The following is a 21,897-nucleotide window of genomic DNA, read 5'->3' as shown; positions in this document are numbered from 1 at the left end:
CATTTATGATAAACTTTCCTTCCTTACCACTCTATTTCTAAGATAACAGAATTTATACTGGTCATTTGGGTCCCTTTTTGTACTGAAGTTTGATACATCTTGGTTAACTTGCTATGTGCAATAGTGACGTTGCTCTGTCTGAGGCCATTGTTGGTATGTCTGTTGAAGGTGCGTCACCGAGGACATATGCCGGTCTCTATGGTTACTCCAGTCGTCTGATCAGAGCCTTTGTCTTGACTACGACGGTAACTCCGTCCTCAGAGGAACCTGTCACTACTGCTGTACCACGGCTAACTGTAACACCAACATCAAGCCCACAGGGGATTTCTATGTCGGCAAACACTGACGTCGAAAATTGGGACCTAAAACTTACGGCAGCAAGCCCTGACGTCATCGACCGCTAAAACTTGAAATATTGAAATACATTAAAGATAAAGAGGAATCTAGTATTGTATCTTTTTCTTAAAAATAAATACATCACAAAAACATAAAAAGGGAAGTGTATTTTATATTTCGTTAAAGTCAACAAACAGCAAACATGAATTTTCACAGGGAACACCAGTATGCCACGTCCTTAAATGACCCCCTGGTGGCTGTTTATAGGACGTTGAACAAAATAAACCAAATTTTGATGGTATATACTTTGTTTTGTTTGCTCTACTCGAATCCTAAAAAGATGGATGACCAGACAAAGAGGTGAGAAAAATAGAATCTACTACAGGACTTTACATCCCTACAAAATAATTAAATATAAAACGATGGGCCTAATAGATGTTCATGATTCACTTAAGAACGATGGGCCGAAGAGGTGTGTGTTCGTGATTCACTTAAGAACGATGGACCGAACAGGTGTGTGTTCATGATTCACTTTAGAACGATGGGCCGAACAGGTGTTCATGATTCACCTTAGAACGGCGGTCATCACAGATGTTGCCAATTCACTTTAGAACGATTTTCCTAACAGATGTTGATAGTTCACTTTATGTATGTATATGAGTCAAGCGTGACATGGGATTTCAATCCGTTCAGAACATTTCGAAATATTAAATAGAGGTTACACACCGTGTGGCTGTTGATATGGCATTTTTTTTTCACTCGAGTTTGTTATTTTTTAAAAGTTACAGTTATAGTGTAAGGATATGACCTAAAGTGAAATACCGTTAATCAATATGCAAAACTGACAATTTCGGAAACGTGTACGGATATTAAATCTAAGATTAATCATAACAAATGATACGCAATATTATTATTTTTCAAAGCGATAATTTGATAGAAATCAACATAAAAATGAATAATCACAAAAACAGTGGTGAACTACATTTTGTATGTCATCATATGCATGACCCCGTGAAGCGGCCCTCAAGTGTTAGCCCATCAAAACGCATTAATCCATTTGATTAAAAAATAGTCCCGTTCAAAGACAACCGTGTCAACCAATCAAAACGAATTTAGAATTTATTCCACATGTTGTATAAACGGAATATTATTCAACAGTTGTAATTATTTCATGTCTTGGGAGTTGAAAACACCCATATATTGGGGTAGAAATATAACCTGTAATCTAAAGGATTGTCATGATTCATTCGTTTGGCTAATGCCATATCTTTCTTGTCCTAAATGCTACTTAATTTTGACGATAATAGCATAATGTACATCTTGTATTACGTCTACTGCGAAAGATGCGATATCCATCTTTCCATTCATTCGTGGTAACTACCAATGAACTGGATAACCATTAGGACTTTGTAGGAAACAACCCCATTTTTCGATTTTCATACCATCGTCTATTTCAGCGTGTTGTGTATTAAATTGTATGATCGCTATTTTATCCATAGATTTAGTCTTCGGTAGCGAAAAAACCATAGCAACCAGAAAACACTAAATTTGTATTACCATTTCATAAGACGTTCATATACCACGTCATATGAAGGTTCAAAAAAAGTCCTATCAACTATACTAATTAGGCGAACGAAGAATCATTAACAGATTAAAACAATTCTGTCGTTTTTGTCTGTTGATGAAATTTTATCTATTTTACCAATACTCTCGAGTCATCACGGGTTTACATATTGACAGACACCCCATCGCGTTTGAGTACCCGTATGACGTCAACAGTAAATCCGTCGACAACAGGATCTGCCACTACCACTCCAACAACGACGCCATCGGCACCTGGTACTACCATGACTTCAACAGCCACGTCACCGAAAGCAGGTACCACCATAATGACGTCAACAGGCACGTTATCAACAGCACGTGCCGTCACTATGACGTCAACAGCTACATCGTCGACAGCACGTGCCACCTCGAAAGCGACACTGCGTACTACAGACCTACCAATAACAAAACAACCATTTCGGTCAACGCCCAAACCTATAAGGCCTAGTAAGTATAATCGCCTCAATTAAATAATAATAAAAAAACCCAATATACTATGATTATCTTTCTGCATGTGTTTGTAACGTTGTTCCCTGTCCACAGCGGCCTGTTACCTGTGTGACGGACCTCCGTTTATCTGCGAGACTAGGTACAAAGCCCATCAGTGTCAGAGTGTGGATCAGCAGTTCTGTGTGACGACCATCCACAACAACGATGATGGCACCCGGTCCGTATTCAGGAGGTTTGTATTTTGTGTTTCTCTTGTTCTGTCTCCCCAGATGGAGATTCCGTTGATGCAATCTGTCCTATATGGCAGTATTTTCTAAACTAATTGAAGTCGCTGCCATGTTTAAAATAGTTTACTTCAAGTTATGTTGTTCATTATATAATATTTGTCGAATGGTTTGACGGATAAAAATCTCTCACACACATTCCAAGATAACAATTTAGTAGTCAATCGCAAACATTTCAAGAAACTTGTAGGGTAGCGCTGACTTTCGCATATCAGGTATGATAGCCATCAGTTTTCTTAATAAATGTTTTCTTTAATCACAGTTGTGGTACAGAAACAGGCTGCCGCGAAGCAAACCGGGTTTCTAGCGACAGCAGGTGTAGGAAATACGACTCCAGCCAGTTGTATTTGGACAACTTCCAGTGCTCATGGTGCTGCAACACTGCGCTTTGTAACAACGGGACAGTCCCTTACAATCTTTACTCGCCCTAAACATTGTCTTGTTCAACTTCTACATTTTGAGACACATATAACCATTTATCCTACAGCCTCTGTACTTCACGAATCTGTTCTCGCCATAAGAATTGTCTTATGGGTCACCTTCACTTGCTTTTTTGCCTTGGTGATGCAATCTTAATGGAAATTGATGAACCTCGGGAACATGTTCTGCCTGGAGAAGCTTCGGAAGCGTCGCGAACTTTGTGGAGACATCGGGAGACCTCGGGAGATCAACGAAAATGCTCAATGCTTTCCCGGTGTGTTCCCGACGTTGTGTCTGGAAAACCGGTCGAGAAGGCCTCAGAGCTTTCCATAACCACGAGACGCTCCGGGGAGGCCTCTCTTGAAGTATTTGGTAACCTTCAGCGATATTTTAATCTGCAACAAGTATAACGACCTTCCCATTGCGCTGAGTGTCCCAGTTTTGCATTCCGCCACATTATAGATACATTTGTTTATTAATCGGTGATCATTTCCATAAGTACCACCGGCATGCGACCACGCAAGAAATGTCTACTTTATACATTTTGTAATTCTCTTCTACGTAACACCAACAGCATAAACGATTAACTGATTTCTGCTGTTTCTTGTATCTCAATCATGATTCGATGTATTCTTTCATTTAGTAGGGGAGTCCTGTCATTTTGAACTCTACACAGGGATGTATTCCCTTCAGTTGCCAGAGACAGAATGATTCTGGGACCAAAATGTATACATCCCAATAATTCTTTCCAAAGGGACCTCGGATGGTCCTAGGTACTCATCGATGTATCCCCTTATCATTAAGCTCCAAAGCACCTGAGAAGGTCGGAATGTTCCCCAGCTCTGTCTATTTCCACATCGCCGATGATATATCTTATTTCCTGTGAGACATACATACATTAACTTACAGCCTCTATACTTGGTGACACTACCAACGTTAACGGAACAAGCATTTAGTATATAGCGATAGAATACAAATAAACAGTATACGATATGTCTATGTTAGGAGGATTCTTTGTATTCTATACGTCAGTAATAAAATATATAGATATATCAATGTGTTGTATGTTGTTTGTTTTCCTTCTACAATAAATCTGTATATTGTATGTACTAAATATGGATATCAGCGAACTGGCTCCGACAACAAAGGTTTCAGTTCATCGGACAGTTTTATGTTATATATGAATGTTATTGAGTGTAATGGTCAGACTCGTTTTAAGCTTAATTTCAAGCTGTACTTGACAAAAAATGAAATGTCATGCAGCACTTTGTATATCACCATTAAGGAATGTGTACACTCACTGAACGAACAGGTGTATTTTTTCCGTTTAAGTTCACGAGTAAACTAAACGACAGACTACATGTACTTACCATTATTGTGAGGTTATTGTGTTGTCTTACCCAGCATCACAGATGTGTGTCGTGTGTACCGGAAGTTCCTGTAATGGCAACCTGAGCCCATCCCACTGTCGTCTCGGTCAGGACTTCTGTATGAGCTCTATTGTAGACGGCGCTGATGGTTCTCGGAATCAGACCAGAAGGTATGACATTATACACTTATTATAACAAAACAATTCACAACGACAGCTACATGTAACATGGGTCGTCTATATATATTTTTATTATTATGTTCAATTAATCGTATGTTTTTTTCGTATCAATCACGTGACTTACACACGTTACTGTTTATATCTTTAGTTGTGTGACGGAAGGAGAGTGTTACAGGAGATGGATACAGGGCACGCTGACCTCCCCGGAGTGTATGAGTGTACTAGTGTCCGGTAGTGGACCGAGTGGTCAGAATCTGTCCTGTGATTACTGCTGTACGTCCAGTGGCTGTAACAGCGTCCAGTTCCCGTCAGCAGATACCCTGTACCACGACATCTAATGTTGGTGCTACCAAACGATGGTGGCGTCATTTATGAGAATATAACTTCAATTAAATGTTTTACTTGCTGGTTTCGTATTATTGTATTGCATACTCTATATTACTCAAAGTTAGAAAAAGGTGGGTTCTCCACTTATAATACAAGTTAGGCTTTACTAGCAAGAAGATATCAATATGTAAACGTAACAGTAAATGGCAGAATAATGACGCGAATGAAGAGGATACATAGTAATATGACACACTTAGACGTACAGGTAAACTAAGACCAGATGTTCGAGAAGGATAACGTCTTCGGCTTCATCGACGATACCCATCATACAAATCTAGATCAACTACTGGTCATGTCATATCCTCTAAATGGAAACCAAAGTGATAAAGATAGAACCACCAGACGTTTTGGTATATTTTGTTTAACGTCCTATTAACAGTCGGGGTCATTTAATGAGGTGTCTGGTTTTGGAGGTGGAGGAAAGCAGGAGTACAAGGAGAAAAAAAAGGCCAGTAGTGCCAGGCAACTACGCCTTGTGGATTTCGAACTCGCGACCCAGAGGCCCCCCAGCAGACATACCAACACGACCCTGAGGCCCCCCACCAGACATACCAACACGACCCAGAGGCCCCCCCACCAGACATACCAACACGACCCAGAGGACACCCACCAGACATACCAACACGACCCAGAGGCCCCCCCACCAGACATACCAACACGACCCAGAGGCCCCCCACCAGACATACCAACACGACCCAGAGGCCCCCCCCCCCCCCCCCACCCGACATACCAACACGACCCAGAGGCCACCCACCCGACATACCAACACGACCCAGAGCACCAACCAGACATACCAACTCGATCCTGAGGATCCCCCCCCCCCTGAGGCCACCAGACATACCAGCACGACCTAGAGCCCCCTCCAGGCATATCAACACGACCCAGAGGCCACCAGACATACCAGCACGACCTAGAGCCCCCTCCAGGCATATCAACACGACCCAGCTCCCCCCAACACGACATACCAACACGACCCAGAGGCCCCCCACCAGACATACCAACACGCCCTAAGGCCACCCACCACACATACCAACTCGACCCAGACGCCACCCACCACACATACCAACACGACCCAGAGGCCCCCCCACCAGACATACCAACACGACCCAGAGGCCACCAGACATACCAACACGACCCAGAGGCCCCCCCCCCCCCCCCCCCCCCCCCCCCCCCAACCAGACATACCAACACGACCCTGAGGCCACCAGACATACCAACACGACCCAGAGGGCCCCCCCACCAGACATACCAACACGACCCAGAGGCCACCCACCAGACATAACCAACCAGACCCGAGGCCCCCCCACCAGACATACCAACACGACCAGAGGCCCCACCCACCCAGACATACCAACACCGACCCAGAGGCCCCCCACCAGACATACAACACGACCCAGAGGCCCCCACCAGACATACCAACCACGACCCAGAGGCCCCCCACCAGACATACCAACACGAACCCTGAGGCCCCCACCACCAGACCTACCAACACGACCCAGAGGCCCCCCACCAGACATACCAACACGACCCAGAGGCCCCCCCCACCAGACATACCAACACGACCCAGAGGACACCCACCAGACATACCAACACGACCCAGAGGACACCCACCAGACATACCAACACGACCCAGAGGCCCCCCACCAGACATACCAACACGACCCAGCGGCCCCCCACCAGACATACCAACACGACCCAGAGGCCCCCCACCACACATACCAACACGACCCAGAGGCCCCCCACCAGACATACCAACACGACCCAGAGGCCCCCCGCCCACCAGACATACCAACATGACCCAGAGGCCCCCCCCACCAGACATACCAACACGACCCAGAGGCCCCCCACCAGACATACCAACACGACCCAGAGGCCCCCCCACCAGACATACCAACACGACCCAGAGGCCCCCCACCAGACATACCAACACGACCCAGAGGCCCCCCCACCAGACATACCAACACGACCCAGAGGCCCCCCCCACCAGACATACCAACACGACCCAGAGGCCCCCCACCAGACATACCAACACGACCCAGAGGACCCCCACCAGACATACCAACACGACCCAGAGCCCCCCCACCAGACATACCAACACGACCCAGAGGCCCCCCCACCAGACATACCAACACGACCCAGAGGCCCCCCACCAGACATACCAACACGACCCAGAGGCCCCCCACCAGACATACCAACACGACCCAGAGGACACCCACCAGACATACCAACACGACCAGAGGCCCCCTCAAGACATATCAAGTACTATTCACATCTTAGCCGAATCTAACAAAACATTACTTGTACTTCCAATACAACGGTAACTCCGTCATTTCTATGTCATAACTCTCCATACGACGTGAAGGGCTGAACATATCAAGGAAGTTACTTAATGGAATGTTCTTCGCCAGGGAGTGGTCAGAACCATCTCATTAAGGGCTGAAGGGGTCGAGGGAGTTACTAAATGGGATATTCTACACGTAAAATAGTATCCAATATACACGTAAAATAGTTTTTTTTTAAATATATATACATGTACACGTAAAATGTTATTTAATATGCACGTAAGATAGTATTTAATATACACATAAAATAGTATTTGATTTACACGTAAAATAGTATTTGATTTACACGTAAAATAGTATTCGATACTCAAGTAAAATAGCATTTAAATACACGTAACATAACATTAAATACAAAAGTATATAGAGGATAATGTTTCCCGTTGAATGTAACATATACATGTATTTCCCGTGTTAGACAGAAAACCTATATTTCCACGAATGCGAAACACGAGGGTAAAGTATCGAAATATTTCGTCCTACGAATGAAATATGTTATATTCAACGGGAAACCATTCAATTTTCTTTTTATTGCATTTTCATAAAAAAGGATAAATAAATAAAAGCATAAAAAAATTAATAGTGTCCAAATGTGGGGGCATCAGTAACATAATTCATGACATCGTCTCTTTTGCCCTTTTGGAAGGAATGATCAGTTTTCTGCTTTATCGGAGATGCACGAAAAGCTTACGTCAGGTGAGTATTTTCTAAACAACTAGTCTGAGTATTTCAGAAATACAGCAACATCGTCCATTTAATATCCGTTGCAATGAAGTGAATACAAAGGTTGGCTCTAATTGGTAAAAAAAATGATGAAAAAAACAACAACATATAATTCCACTGCAAAACGTATATTTTCCGTGCAAAATCTAATATTTTCACCGCAAAATCGAATTCTAAGTTTTATCAGTTTGATTTCCTCTTTTTCGCTGGCAAAAATGCAATAAACATGTATATTCCAAACTTCACAGCACACCAATTCCATGGAGATACTTCCTCAAGCTACATTATTTCCTTTTTTTCTTTCAACTATTGATACAATTAGAGCAACCATGATATTAATGATCAAAATATTCGATAAAGTTCTTACTCGAAACTCATATCAACAAGGACAAAATATAGAAGATGATGAACCAGAGGAAGGCCTAGAGTTCCGGGGTAGTAAGCGTCTTATAGTCGCTTCATTGACAACACCAACCGTAGAAATAAACAAAATATGAGAAGTTTTACTTAGTGTCAAATATACATTATGTGACAATGTAAAAGTAAACAAACAGATTTTTCATAAGTTAGATATACAATGTATGTCATTGGGAAGATTAAGATAAGCGGCTTATATAATCAAACTAACAACATTTGGCACTGAAATAAATAACTTACTTAGATTTAAATAGTAGTCCAGAGACCAGGTGATTGGGACAGTCCCTACCTTACAGTCCAGAGGCCAGGTGATTGGGACAGTCCCTACCTAACAGTCCAGAGGCCAGGTGATTGGGACAGTCCCTACCTAACAGTCCAGAGGCCATGTGATTGGGACAGTCCCTACCTAACAGTCCAGAGGCCATGTGATTGGGACAGTCCCTACCTTACAGTCCAGAGGCCAGGTGATTGGGACAGTCCCTACCTAACAGTCCAGAGGCCAGGTGATTGGGACAGTCCCTACCTAACAGTCCAGAGGCCAGGGGATTGGGACAGTCCCTACCTTATAGTCCAGAGGCCAGATGATTGGGACAGTCCCTACCTTACAGTCCAGAGGCCAGGTGATTGGGACAGTCCCTACCTAACAGTCCAGAGGCCAGGGGATTGGGACAGTCCCTACCTAACAGTCCAGAGGCCAGGGGATTGGGACAGTCCCTACCTTACAGTCCAGAGGCCAGGGGATTGGGACAGTCCCTACCTTATAGTCCAGAGGCCATGTGATTGGGACAGTCCCTACCTTATAGTCCAGAGGCCATGTGATTGGGACAGTCCCTACCTTACAGTCCAGAGGCCAGGTGATTGGGACAGTCCCTACCTTATAGTCCAGAGGCCAGGTGATTGGGACAGTCCCTACCTTACAGTCCAGAGGCCAGGTGATTGGGACAGTCCCTACCTTATAGTCCAGAGGCCAGGTGATTGGGACAGTCCCTACCTTACAGTCCAGAGGCCAGGTGATTGGGACAGTCCCTACCTTACAGTCCAGAGGCCAGGTGATTGGGACAGTCCCTACCTTACAGTCCAGAGGCCAGGTGATTGGGACAGTCCCTACCTTACAGTCCAGAGGCCATGTGATTGGGACAGTCCCTACCTTATAGTCCAGAGGCCATGTGATTGGGACAGTCCCTACCTTATAGTCCAGAGGCCAGGTGATTGGGACAGTCCCTACCTTACAGTCCAGAGGCCAGGTGATTGGGACAGTCCCTACCTTACAGTCCAGAGGCCATGTGATTGGGACAGTCCCTACCTTACAGTCCAGAGGCCAGGTGATTGGGACAGTCCCTACCTTACAGTCCAGAGGCCATGTGATTGGGACAGTCCCTACCTTACAGTCCAGAGGCCAGGTGATTGGGACAGTCCCTACCTTACAGTCCAGAGGCCAGGTGATTGGGACAGTCCCTACCTTACAGTCCAGAGGCCAGGTGATTGGGACAGTCCCTACCTAACAGTCCAGAGGCCAGGTGATTGGGACAGTCCCTACCTTACAGTCCAGAGGCCATGTGATTGGGACAGTCCCTACCTTAACAGTCCAGAGGCCATGTGATTGGGACAGTCCCTACCTAACAGTCCAGAGGCCAGGTGATTGGGACAGTCCCTACCTTATAGTCCAGAGGCCATGTGATTGGGACAGTCCCTACCTTATAGTCCAGAGGCCAGGTGATTGGGACAGTCCCTACCTTACAGTCCAGAGGCCATGTGATTGGGACAGTCCCTACCTTACAGTCCAGAGGCCATGTGATTGGGACAGTCCCTACCTTATAGTCCAGAGGCCAGGTGATTGGGACAGTCCCTACCTTACAGTCCAGAGGCCAGGTGATTGGGACAGTCCCTACCTTATAGTCCAGAGGCCATGTGATTGGGACAGTCCCTACCTTACAGTCCAGAGGCCAGGTGATTGGGACAGTCCCTACCTTACAGTCCAGAGGCCAGGTGATTGGGACAGTCCCTACCTTACAGTCCAGAGGCCAGGTGATTGGGACAGTCCCTACCTTATAGTCCAGAGGCCAGGTGATTGGGACAGTCCCTACCTACAGTCCAGAGGCCAGGTGATTGGGACAGTCCCTACCTTACAGTCCAGAGGCCAGGTGATTGGGACAGTCCCTACCTTACAGTCCAGAGGCCAGGTGATTGGGACAGTCCCTACCTAACAGTCCAGAGGCCATGTGATTGGGACAGTCCCTACCTTACAGTCCAGAGGCCAGGTGATTGGGACAGTCCCTACCTTATAGTCCAGAGGCCATGTGATTGGGACAGTCCCTACCTTACAGTCCAGAGGCCATGTGATTGGGACAGTCCCTACCTTATAGTCCAGAGGCCATGTGATTGGGACAGTCCCTACCTTACAGTCCAGAGGCCATGTGATTGGGACAGTCCCTACCTTACAGTCCAGAGGCCATGTGATTGGGACAGTCCCTACCTTATAGTCCAGAGGCCATGTGATTGGGACAGTCCCTACCTTACAGTCCAGAGGCCATGTGATTGGGACAGTCCCTACCTTATAGTCCAGAGGCCAGGTGATTGGGACAGTCCCTACCTTATAGTCCAGAGGCCATGTGATTGGGACAGTCCCTACCTTACAGTCCAGAGGCCATGTGATTGGGACAGTCCCTACCTTACAGTCCAGAGGCCAGGTGATTGGGACAGTCCCTACCTTACAGTCCAGAGGCCATGTGATTGGGACAGTCCCTACCTTACAGTCCAGAGGCCATGTGATTGGGACAGTCCCTACCTTACAGTCCAGAGGCCAGGTGATTGGGACAGTCCCTACCTTACAGTCCAGAGGCCATGTGATTGGGACAGTCCCTACCTTATAGTCCAGAGGCCATGTGATTGGGACAGTCCCTACCTTACAGTCCAGAGGCCATGTGATTGGGACAGTCCCTACCTTACAGTCCAGAGGCCAGGTGATTGGGACAGTCCCTACCTTACAGTCCAGAGGCCATGTGATTGGGACAGTCCCTACCTTATAGTCCAGAGGCCATGTGATTGGGACAGTCCCTACCTTATAGTCCAGAGGCCATGTGATTGGGACAGTCCCTACCTTACAGTCCAGAGGCCATGTGATTGGGACAGTCCCTACCTTACAGTCCAGAGGCCAGGTGATTGGGACAGTCCCTACCTAACAGTCCAGAGGCCATGTGATTGGGACAGTCCCTACCTAACAGTCCAGAGGCCAGGTGATTGGGACAGTCCCTACCTTACTAGTCCAGAGGCCATGTGATTGGGACAGTCCCTACCTTACAGTCCAGAGGCCATGTGATTGGGACAGTCCCTACCTACAGTCCAGAGGCCAGGTGATTGGGACAGTCCCTACCTTACAGTCCAGAGGCCATGTGATTGGGACAGTCCCTACCTTATAGTCCAGAGGCCAGGTGATTGGGACAGTCCCTACCTTATAGTCCAGAGGCCAGGGGATTGGGACAGTCCCTACCTTACAGTCCAGAGGCCATGTGATTGGGACAGTCCCTACCTTACAGTCCAGAGACCAGGTGATTGGGACAGTCCCTACCTTATAGTCCAGAGGCCAGGTGATTGGGACAGTCCCTACCTTATAGTCCAGAGGCCATGTGATTGGGACAGTCCCTACCTTACAGTCCAGAGGCCATGTGATTGGGACAGTCCCTACCTTACAGTCCAGAGGCCAGGTGATTGGGACAGTCCCTACCTTACAGTCCAGAGGCCATGTGATTGGGACAGTCCCTACCTTACAGTCCAGAGGCCATGTGATTGGGACAGTCCCTACCTTACAGTCCAGAGGCCATGTGATTGGGACAGTCCCTACCTTATAGTCCAGAGGCCATGTGATTGGGACAGTCCCTACCTTATAGTCCAGAGGCCAGGTGATTGGGACAGTCCCTACCTTACAGTCCAGAGGCCATGTGATTGGGACAGTCCCTACCTTACAGTCCAGAGGCCATGTGATTGGGACAGTCCCTACCTATAGTCCAGAGGCCATGTGATTGGGACAGTCCCTACCTTACAGTCCAGAGGCCATGTGATTGGGACAGTCCCTACCTTACAGTCCAGAGGCCAGGTGATTGGGACAGTCCCTACCTTACAGTCCAGAGGCCATGTGATTGGGACAGTCCCTACCTTACAGTCCAGAGGCCAGGTGATTGGGACAGTCCCTACCTTATAGTCCAGAGGCCATGTGATTGGGACAGTCCCTACCTTACAGTCCAGAGGCCATGTGATTGGGACAGTCCCTACTTAACAGTCCAGAGGCCATGTGATTGGGACAGTCCCTACCTTATAGTCCAGAGGCCAGGTGATTGGGACAGTCCCTACCTTACAGTCCAGAGGCCATGTGATTGGGACAGTCCCTACCTTACAGTCCAGAGGCCAGGTGATTGGGACAGTCCCTACCTTACAGTCCAGAGGCCAGGTGATTGGGACAGTCCCTACCTTACAGTCCAGAGGCCATGTGATTGGGACAGTCCCTACCTTAACAGTCCAGAGGCCAGGTGATTGGGACAGTCCCTACCTTACAGTCCAGAGGCCAGGTGATTGGGACAGTCCCTACTTAACAGTCCAGAGGCCATGTGATTGGGACAGTCCCTACCTACAGTCCAGAGGCCATGTGATTGGGACAGTCCCTACCTAACAGTCTAGAGGCCAGGGGATTGGGACAGTCCCTACCTTATAGTCCAGATGCCAGGTGATTGGGTCAGTCCCTACCTAGCAGTCCAGAGGCCATGTGATTAGGACAGTCCCTACCTAACAGTCCAGAGGCCAGGGGATTGGGACAGTCCAAACCTAACAGTCCAGAGGCCATGTGATTAGGACAGTCCCTACCTAACAGTCCAGAGGCCATGTGATTAGGGACAGTCCCTACCTAACAGTCCAGAGGCCATGTGATTGGGACAGTCCCTACCTAACAGTCCAGAGGCCAGGTGATTGGGACAGTCCCTACCTAACAGTCCAGAGGCCATGTGATTGGGACAGTCGCTACCTAACAGTCCAGGGGTCAGGTGATTGGGGCAAGTCCCTACCTTACAGTACAGAGGCCAGGTGATTGGGACAGTCCCTACCTAACAGTCCAGAGGCCATGTGATTGGGACAGTCCCTACCTAACAGTCCAGAGGCCAGGGGATTGGGACAGTCCCTACCTTACAGTCCAGAGGCCAGGTGATTGGGACAGTCCCTACCTTATAGTCCAGAGGCCAGGTGATTGGGACAGTCCCTACCTTACAGTCCAGAGGTCAGGTGATTGGGGCAGTCCCTACCTTACCAGTCCAGAGGCCAGGTGATTGGGACGGTTCAAACCTAACAGTCCAGAGGCCATGTGATTGGGACAGCCCCTACCTAACAGTCCAGGGGCCAGGTGATTGGGACAGTCCATACCTTACAGTCCAGAGGCCATGTGATTGGGACAGCCCCTACCTAACAGTACAGAGGCCAAGTGATTGGGACGGCCCCTACCTAACAGTCTAGAGGCCAAGTGATTGGGACAGTCCCTACCTAACAGTCCAGAGGCCATGTGAGTGGGACAGTCCCTTCCTAACAGTCCAGAGGCCAGGTGATTGGGACGGTCCAAACCTAACTGTCCAGAGGCCATGTGATTGGGACAGTTCATACCTAACAGACCAGAGGCCATGTGATTAGGGACAGTCCCTACCTAACAGACCAGAGGCCATGTGATTAGGGACAGTCCCTTCCTAACAGTCCAGAGGCCAGGGGATTGGGACAGTCCCTACCTAACAGTCCAGAGGCCAGGTAATTGGGACAGTCCCTTCCTAACAATCCAGAGACCATGTAATTGGGACAGCCCCTACCTAACAGTCCAGAGGCCAGGTAATTGGGACAGTCCCTTCCTAACAATCCAGAGACCATGTAATTGGGACAGTCCCTTCCTAACAATCCAGAGACCATGTAATTGGGACAGTCCCTACCTAACAGTCCAGAGGTCAGGGGATTGGGGCAGTCCCTACTTAACAGTCCAGAGGCCAGGGGATTGGGACAGTCCCTACCTAACAGTCCAGAGGCCATGTGATTGGGACAGTCCCTACCTAACAGTCTAGAGGCCAGGGGATTGGGACAGTCCCTACCTTATAGTCCAGAGGCCATGTGATTAGGACAGTCCCTACCTAACAGTCCAGAGGCCAGGGGATTGGGACAGTCCAAACCTAACAGTCCAGCGGCCATGTGATTAGGACAGTCCCTACCTAACAGTCCAGAGGCCAGGGGAATGGGACAGTCCCTACCAAACAGTCCAGAGGCCATGTGATTGGGACAGTCCCTACCTTACAGTCCAGAGGCCAGGTGATTGGGACAGTCCCTACCTTACAGTCCAGAGGCCAGGTGATTGGGACAGTCCCTACCTTATAGTCCAGAGGCCATGTGATTGGGACAGTCCCTACCTTACAGTCCAGAGGCCAGGGGATTGGGACAGTCCCTACCTTACAGTCCAGAGGCCAGGTGATTGGGACAGTCCCTACCTTACAGTCCAGAGGCCAGGGGATTGGGACAGTCCCTACCTAACAGTCCAGAGGCCATGTGATTGGGACAGTCCCTACCTTACAGTCCAGAGGCCAGGGGATTGGGACAGTCCCTACCTTATAGTCCAGAGGCCATGTGATTGGGACAGTCCCTACCTTACAGTCCAGAGGCCATGTGATTGGGACAGTCCCTACCTTACAGTCCAGAGGCCAGGTGATTGGGACAGTCCCTACCTAACAGTCCAGAGGCCATGTGATTGGGACAGTCCCTACCTAACAGTCCAGAGGCCATGTGATTAGGACAGTCCCTACCTTACAGTCCAGAGGCCATGTTATTGGGACAGTCCCTACCTAACAGTCCAGTGGCCATGTGATTGGGACAGTCCCTACCTAACAGTCCAGAGGCCAGGTGATTGGGACAGTCCCTACCTAACAGTCCAGAGGCCATGTGATTGGGACAGTCGCTACCTAACAGTCCAGGGGTCAGGTGATTGGGGCAATCCCTACTTACCAGTACAGAGGCCAGGTGATTGGGACAGTCCCTACCTAACAGTCCAGAGGCCATGTGATTGGGACAGTCCCTACCTAACAGTCCAGAGGCCAGGGGATTGGGACAGTCCCTACCTTACAGTCCAGAGGCCAGGTGATTGGGACAGTCCCTACCTTATAGTCCAGAGGCCAGGTGATTGGGACAGTCCCTACCTTACAGTCCAGAGGCCAGGTGATTGGGACAGTCCCTACCTTACAGTCCAGAGGCCATGGGATTGGGACAGTCCCTACTTAACAGTCCAGATGTCAGGTGATTGGGACAGTCCCTACCTAACAGTCCAGAGGCCAGGGGATTGGGACAGTCCAAACCTAACAGTCCAGAGACCATGTGATTGAGACAGTCCCTACCTTACAGTCCAGAGGCCAGGGGATTGGGACAGTCCCTACCTTACAGTCCAGAGGCCAGGTGATTGGGACAGTCCCTACCTTATAGTCCAATGACCAGGGGATTGGGACAGTCCCTACCTAACAGTCCAGAGGCCAGGTGATTGGGACAGTCCCTACCTTACAGACCAATGACCAGGTGATTGGGACAGTCCCTACCTTACAGTCCAGAGGCCAGGGAATTGGGACAGTCCCTACCTTATAGTCCAATGACCAGGTGATTGGGACAGTCCCTACCTAACAGTCCAGAGGCCAGGTGATTGGGACAGTCCCTACCTTACAGACCAATGACCAGGTGATTGGGACAGTCCCTACCTTACAGTCTAGAGGTCAGGGGATTGGGACAGTCCCTACCTTACAGTCCAGAGGCCAGGTGATTGGGACAGTCCCTACCTTATAGTCCAGAGGCCAGGGGATTGGGACAGTCCCTACCTTACAGTCCAGATGACCAGGTGATTGGGACAGTCCCTACCTTACAGTCCAGAGGCCATGGGATATCAACTCTGCCATGGCGAAACTTATCCCAATGTAAGGAGTCTGCATGATTGAAGACAACATTCATTAAAACAGCAGGAACATTTTTTTTTGCAATGTCCTTGTTATAATAGTTGTATCAAGTATCATGTAGTATTTTTCTCACTCTTTCTTCTTATTTGTGTATGTGTGTGTGTGTGGGGGGGGGGGGGGGGGGGGGGGGGGGGGTGCTGTATACCTTCTGTGAGGTACATTTGTAAATAAGCGCTTGCACATTATTTAATATTAAAAACTAAAAATATTACATTAGCTCAGACTTTTCTTGCCAAAAAAAAAATAGTTCAAATAATAAATATGCCGGAAACCATTTTTACTAGTCTTCCTAGGATTGCCGGAATTTCCCAAAGCTGTTGCGATTGACTCAGAATTAGTGTACCACTTCCGGAAATAAAAAGATCACGTGACACAAAGTTGTACAAATGTAAAGCGATGATTGTTTTTATAAAGAAGTCGTCGGAAGGCAGTCGTCCTGTAAGAATCGAATTAAGCACAGACGTTAACTTCTACAAATTCAAGTGCATGTGCGGGTAATTATTTTGGACGGCGTTGTGTTTTGACACTACCCTTTTAACAGTATTGGTCTGTTTTGACTAAGTGGTGGAGGGAGTGGAGACCAATTGATACAGTATCCATCGAAATTATCACATGAAAATGTCACTGACTCTTATGTAATACAAATGTGTTTATCTACATAAACGCTGATACAACAATACAAAGGTGTTTATCTACATCAACGCTGATACAACAATACAAATAAGTGTTTAATTATAATGTTTAATGCTTAAACAAATCGTTTTAAATCTTGTTTTCTATGGGGATTATCTCCCCTCCATTGCGAATACCACAGACTTATATAAAAATAAATAATTTTTTTTAGGACCTAATAAATAAATAAATAAGATAAACTATTAACGTTAAACGTCGCTGGTTAAATAATAAAGATATGAAAGCAGCTTTTCGCCCTACAGTAAGCAGAAATATAATTTTACAATTAAAACATAATCATTTTAGAAACTATAAAGTAGGACAGATTATATAATATAACAGTAATAATACATCTAATATGTCGCTTATGGTCAAATCACAATACATTTGTAGTTATTGAATTTGGAGATTGGAGATGGATTGGTTGCACTGCAATACCTGTTTTCACCAACCAGGGGATGGAGGAAAGTTCCTATTGACAAGCTGTGGCCATATATACTGTGAAAAGTGTATAGACCAGGGTGAATATATACTCAAAGACAAAATAATGCAAACATAATAACGATAAATATTATATATACAGTAACATGTTTGTGAAGAAGAACTCCATTTTAAGGGAGACCAACTTATTTTATAGGACCAATCAGTCAATGTTTTCCAAGAAAAAAACATCAGCCAATTTAGCTTATTTTTTGGAAAGTCTAACTCGGGATACTCTTCTTTAACTGAGTATGGTTTATAACTTTCATTTCAATCAACAAAATCAAAATCAATGCTGTTTCTATTGCAGTTACTAATGGAAAGTGTAAAATGTGTGGCAGTGTGTGTACAACAATTCCCCTGTCTGGACAGGTAAGACAACATTATCTCTCCACATGTAAAACAATATAATATGTAGACAGGAAAGACAAGATAAGGTAGATAGTATCTGGACAGGTAAGATGATTTAGTATCTGGACAGGTTTTGGTTTGGTTTGGTTTATTTTTTTAACGTCCTATTAACATCTAAGGTCATTTAAGGACGGCCTCCCGTGCGTGCGACATGCATGCGTGTGGTGAGTGCGTATGTGTGTTTTAGGAGGCTGCGGTATGTTCGTAGATTTATCTGGACAGGTAAGATGATTTGTCTGGACAGGTAAGATGATTTGTCTGGACAGGCTAGATAATATAATATATGGACAGGTAAGATAATTCAATATCTGCTACAGATGAGATAGTACATTATCTGGATAAGCAAAATATTTGCAATGTATGGGCAGGTAAATCATATAGATTATTGATTATTGGACAGGTATGAAAGGCAATTTATACAGGAAACATGACAAGGTTAATTTCTTCACTTTATTAAACAAATTGCTGGCTTAAAATATTACTGATTAAAGTTTCAAAATTTAATTAATTTTCAAATTGTTGATTATTCCATGGCAGTAATCAGTTTTTTTTGTGACACTGGGTGGTTGGGTAGGTGGCAAATTGGTAACCATCCTACCCTATCCCCACTGTAAAGCTAGGTGTATATTTCCAGCCAGCCTACAAGATTGATTATTATACCTTGTTTGATGATTGTTGTAATGTGTATAATGTTAATAGTTACAATACCTGGCATTACAGATGAAACCAGATGTGGAGTTGTTTTTTACAAATCCCATGGATTTACTGAAAAAGGAATTCAGGAAAATCATCCAGGTTTGTATTTTAACAAGGATATGTCTCGCATAAATTGCATTGCATTATTAATTTTTTAAATAGTATATTTAATATCAATAACAATGTTTTGCTCTATGTTCCCATGCAGTATGGCGGTACATAATACTGAGCATTTAACATTTTTCATTTTAAAGGTAATGGACTTCCAACACAATCAGAGGAGGAGATTCTTTTCATATCTAATGGACAAGGTAAAAAATTATTTTGTAATACACTGTATCTGTTAAAGTGTGAGAATTGACTTATGAATGTGATATGTAACCTAACTTTGGTTTGTCGCAGCTTCACAGACAGCAGAATGTCATGGAGAAATGTCATAAAGCCATACGAGCCTCCCAGGACCTGGAAAGGTGAGTCACGGATATCTAAGGTGGCAGATCTTTAATCGTGATTTTTTTACCATGAAGATTTGGTAAAACTCTCCATTTCTAAAAATCAGTCTAGTTTACTTTTGGAATCAACCCTACTTATTTTAACAATAAAACAATATTTGTCTTTTAAAATCATCTATCATCAATGAATTTGAAGTGTAAATGTGTTTTGGTTGTTACAGGGATATGAGTAAATTGCGCGAGGAAAACTCCTACCTGAAAAGACTGATGAGTGAACGTGAAAATGTAAGCTAATAAAACCATACTATCATATCCTACTAATATGTTAACATCAATTAAAAAGCCTTCTTATAGATTTATAAGTGCACCATTCAGATGCATGTATCCCATTACAGAAGAAATATAGTCACATATAAACATAGTGTGCAATTGACCTACTCACATCATACATGTATGTTAGTTCTCATAGTGACCAGATCAACAAGATTCTGCTGTACAAAAACATAGAGTACCAAGGTCCTAGTATATTGCAAGTCTGTGTTCCACCTGACAAGGTCCTAGTATACAGTAAGTCAGTGTCCCACCTAACAAGGTTCTAGTATACAGTAAGTCAGTGTCCCACCTGACAAGGTTCTAGTGTACAGTAAGTCAGTGTCCGACCTGACAAGGTCCTAGTATACAGTAAGTCAGTGTTCCACCTGACAAGGTTCTAGTATACAGTAAGTCTGTGTCCCATCTGACAAGGTTCCAGTGTACAGTAAGTCAGTGTCCGACCTGACAAGGTCCTAGTATACAGTAAGTCAGTGTCCCATCTAGATCTGACAAGGTCCTAGTATACAGTAAGTCAGTGTCCCACCTGACATGGTCATAGTATACAGTATGTCAGTGTCCGACCTGACAAGGTCCTAGTATACAGTAAGTCAGTGTCCGACCTGACAAGGTCCTAGTATACAGTAAGTCAGTGTCCGACCTGACAAGGTCCTAGTATACAGTAAGTCAGTGTCCGACCTGACAAGGTCCTAGTATACAGTAAGTCAGTGTCCCACCTGACAAGGTCCTAGTATACAGTAAGTCAGTGTCCCATCTAACAAGGTCCTAGTATACAGTAAGTCAGTGTCCCACCTGACAAGGTTCTAGTATACAGTAAGTCAGTGTCCCACCTGACAAGGTTCTATCATTAATACCAATGAAAATAACGGCAGAATAACAAAATTCTGATTTACATATCAAACAAAAGTATCAATACTATCATGATGCAAGGTTTAACCTGCTTTGTTGTTGTTTACAGAGACACATCACTAGTGCCACTAGCAGGTCTGTATACTATTTATATTATCTCAACAAGTTCTGGAATATATTACAACTTTATGCCTTTACCGGAAATAAATAATGAATTTGGGTTTACTCTAAAGAGTGTGATTCGATATCACTAAACAGATAACGAGTAGCATTCATAAAGAAAGTCTTATGTGAAAAAAATCAATTATATTTACTGGATTATCAACAAGTTTGGTATTTCATCCGAATGAAGAGAGCATTTACTTTTAAGGGTGTTTCATTAAATCTTATTTTGACACTATTTGGGGGTTATGACTAATGCTAAGTTATCTATATGTTGAATTAGTTAACTCTTTTGAATATCATATTTCAAAATATATCATTGGATTTGCTTGTTTAATCAATAAAGCAGCCATTTTCAAAGGAGGGTGGCATCTGATGTTTACATGTATCTGGTATTCATAGGGTTATGAATGTCATTTAAATTAATTAGCAGTAAGGATTATATGTTTAGCACTATCATTCAGTGGTGAATATTGCTACTTATTCAGACCACCTGAATATTTAATGTACTATCCTGGTAGCTTATCCTGTGGTGTGGTGACCTGTGTCAATTTTTCCATTTAAACAACTCCTCCTCATTGACCAAGAGTCCAAGAGTCAGGTACTTAGTTGATAGGTTCTAGATGGGGCTTGGCAAAGTTTGAGAAAAGAAATTACCTTCATCCATATTCAAGGTCACAGGGATAAACTTTATTGAATCATTCAAACGTCATCTTCCAATTAACTAAAATGTGTAGAATCAAGATATCTGGCTGGTAGGTTTCTGGGATAGATCCTGAAAAAAATTTGCTAAAAGAAATTACCTTGACCTATATTCTAGGTTGCTGGTGTCAAATTTGTGAAATCATTCAAACAACTTCTCAAATAACAAAAGGTATGGAATTATATTTGGGTGGTAGGTTACTGGGATAGACCCTAACCACGTTTGTTAAAAGATATTTCCTTGATTCCTAATCAAGGTCATATGTGTACACCATGTTAAAAAAACTCAGACAACTTCTTCTGATCAAGATATATGGCTGGTGAGTGGGATGGAGTCCAACAAAGTTTGTGATAAAAAATGACATTGACCCATATTAAGGTTACAGGGGTTTAATTTGTTAAAACGTTTTCATGACTTGATCTGATTAGTTCATTAATAAATGCTTGGAACCAAACTATTTGGCTGATAGGTTCCTAGAAGGAGGTATGTTATTTTGCGAAAAGAAATTACCTTATCCTTGAGCCATATTCAAGGTCACAGAGATGGAATTTGTTAAAGCAGGAAGCTGTTCTTTTGATTTACTGAAAAGGCAATGTATCATCCATGAAGTGATTACTAGGTGAGTGACACAGGCCCATTGG

At 45.1% G+C, this 21,897-nt stretch overlaps 2 protein-coding genes across 2 annotated transcripts in view; both read left to right on the top strand.

Moving 5' to 3' along the window:
* Positions 1 to 4,144, top strand: part of LOC117340479 (mucin-2-like) — a 48,303-nt gene extending 44,159 nt beyond the window's left edge. The window contains exons 11-13 of the mRNA XM_033902242.1: positions 2,077 to 2,385; positions 2,482 to 2,620; positions 2,935 to 4,144. Of these exons, the coding sequence (XP_033758133.1) occupies positions 2,077 to 2,385; positions 2,482 to 2,620; positions 2,935 to 3,103 (617 nt within the window). The 3' untranslated portion in view covers positions 3,104 to 4,144. The remainder of the gene's footprint in view (positions 1 to 2,076; positions 2,386 to 2,481; positions 2,621 to 2,934) is intronic.
* A 12,789-nt stretch (positions 4,145 to 16,933) lies between these two features.
* Positions 16,934 to 21,897, top strand: part of LOC117340469 (RING finger protein 212B-like) — a 6,432-nt gene continuing 1,468 nt past the window's right edge. The window contains exons 1-8 of the mRNA XM_033902232.1: positions 16,934 to 16,995; positions 17,567 to 17,694; positions 17,964 to 18,025; positions 18,785 to 18,859; positions 19,015 to 19,071; positions 19,163 to 19,230; positions 19,434 to 19,497; positions 20,501 to 20,526. Coding sequence (XP_033758123.1) covers positions 17,589 to 17,694; positions 17,964 to 18,025; positions 18,785 to 18,859; positions 19,015 to 19,071; positions 19,163 to 19,230; positions 19,434 to 19,497; positions 20,501 to 20,526 — 458 coding nt within the window. The 5' untranslated portion in view covers positions 16,934 to 16,995; positions 17,567 to 17,588. The remainder of the gene's footprint in view (positions 16,996 to 17,566; positions 17,695 to 17,963; positions 18,026 to 18,784; positions 18,860 to 19,014; positions 19,072 to 19,162; positions 19,231 to 19,433; positions 19,498 to 20,500; positions 20,527 to 21,897) is intronic.

The sequence above is a fragment of the Pecten maximus genome, chromosome 2, assembly GCF_902652985.1.
Source record: "Pecten maximus chromosome 2, xPecMax1.1, whole genome shotgun sequence".
Taxonomy (NCBI): domain Eukaryota; kingdom Metazoa; phylum Mollusca; class Bivalvia; order Pectinida; family Pectinidae; genus Pecten; species Pecten maximus.
This window is presented reverse-complemented; position numbering and strand designations above follow the sequence as displayed.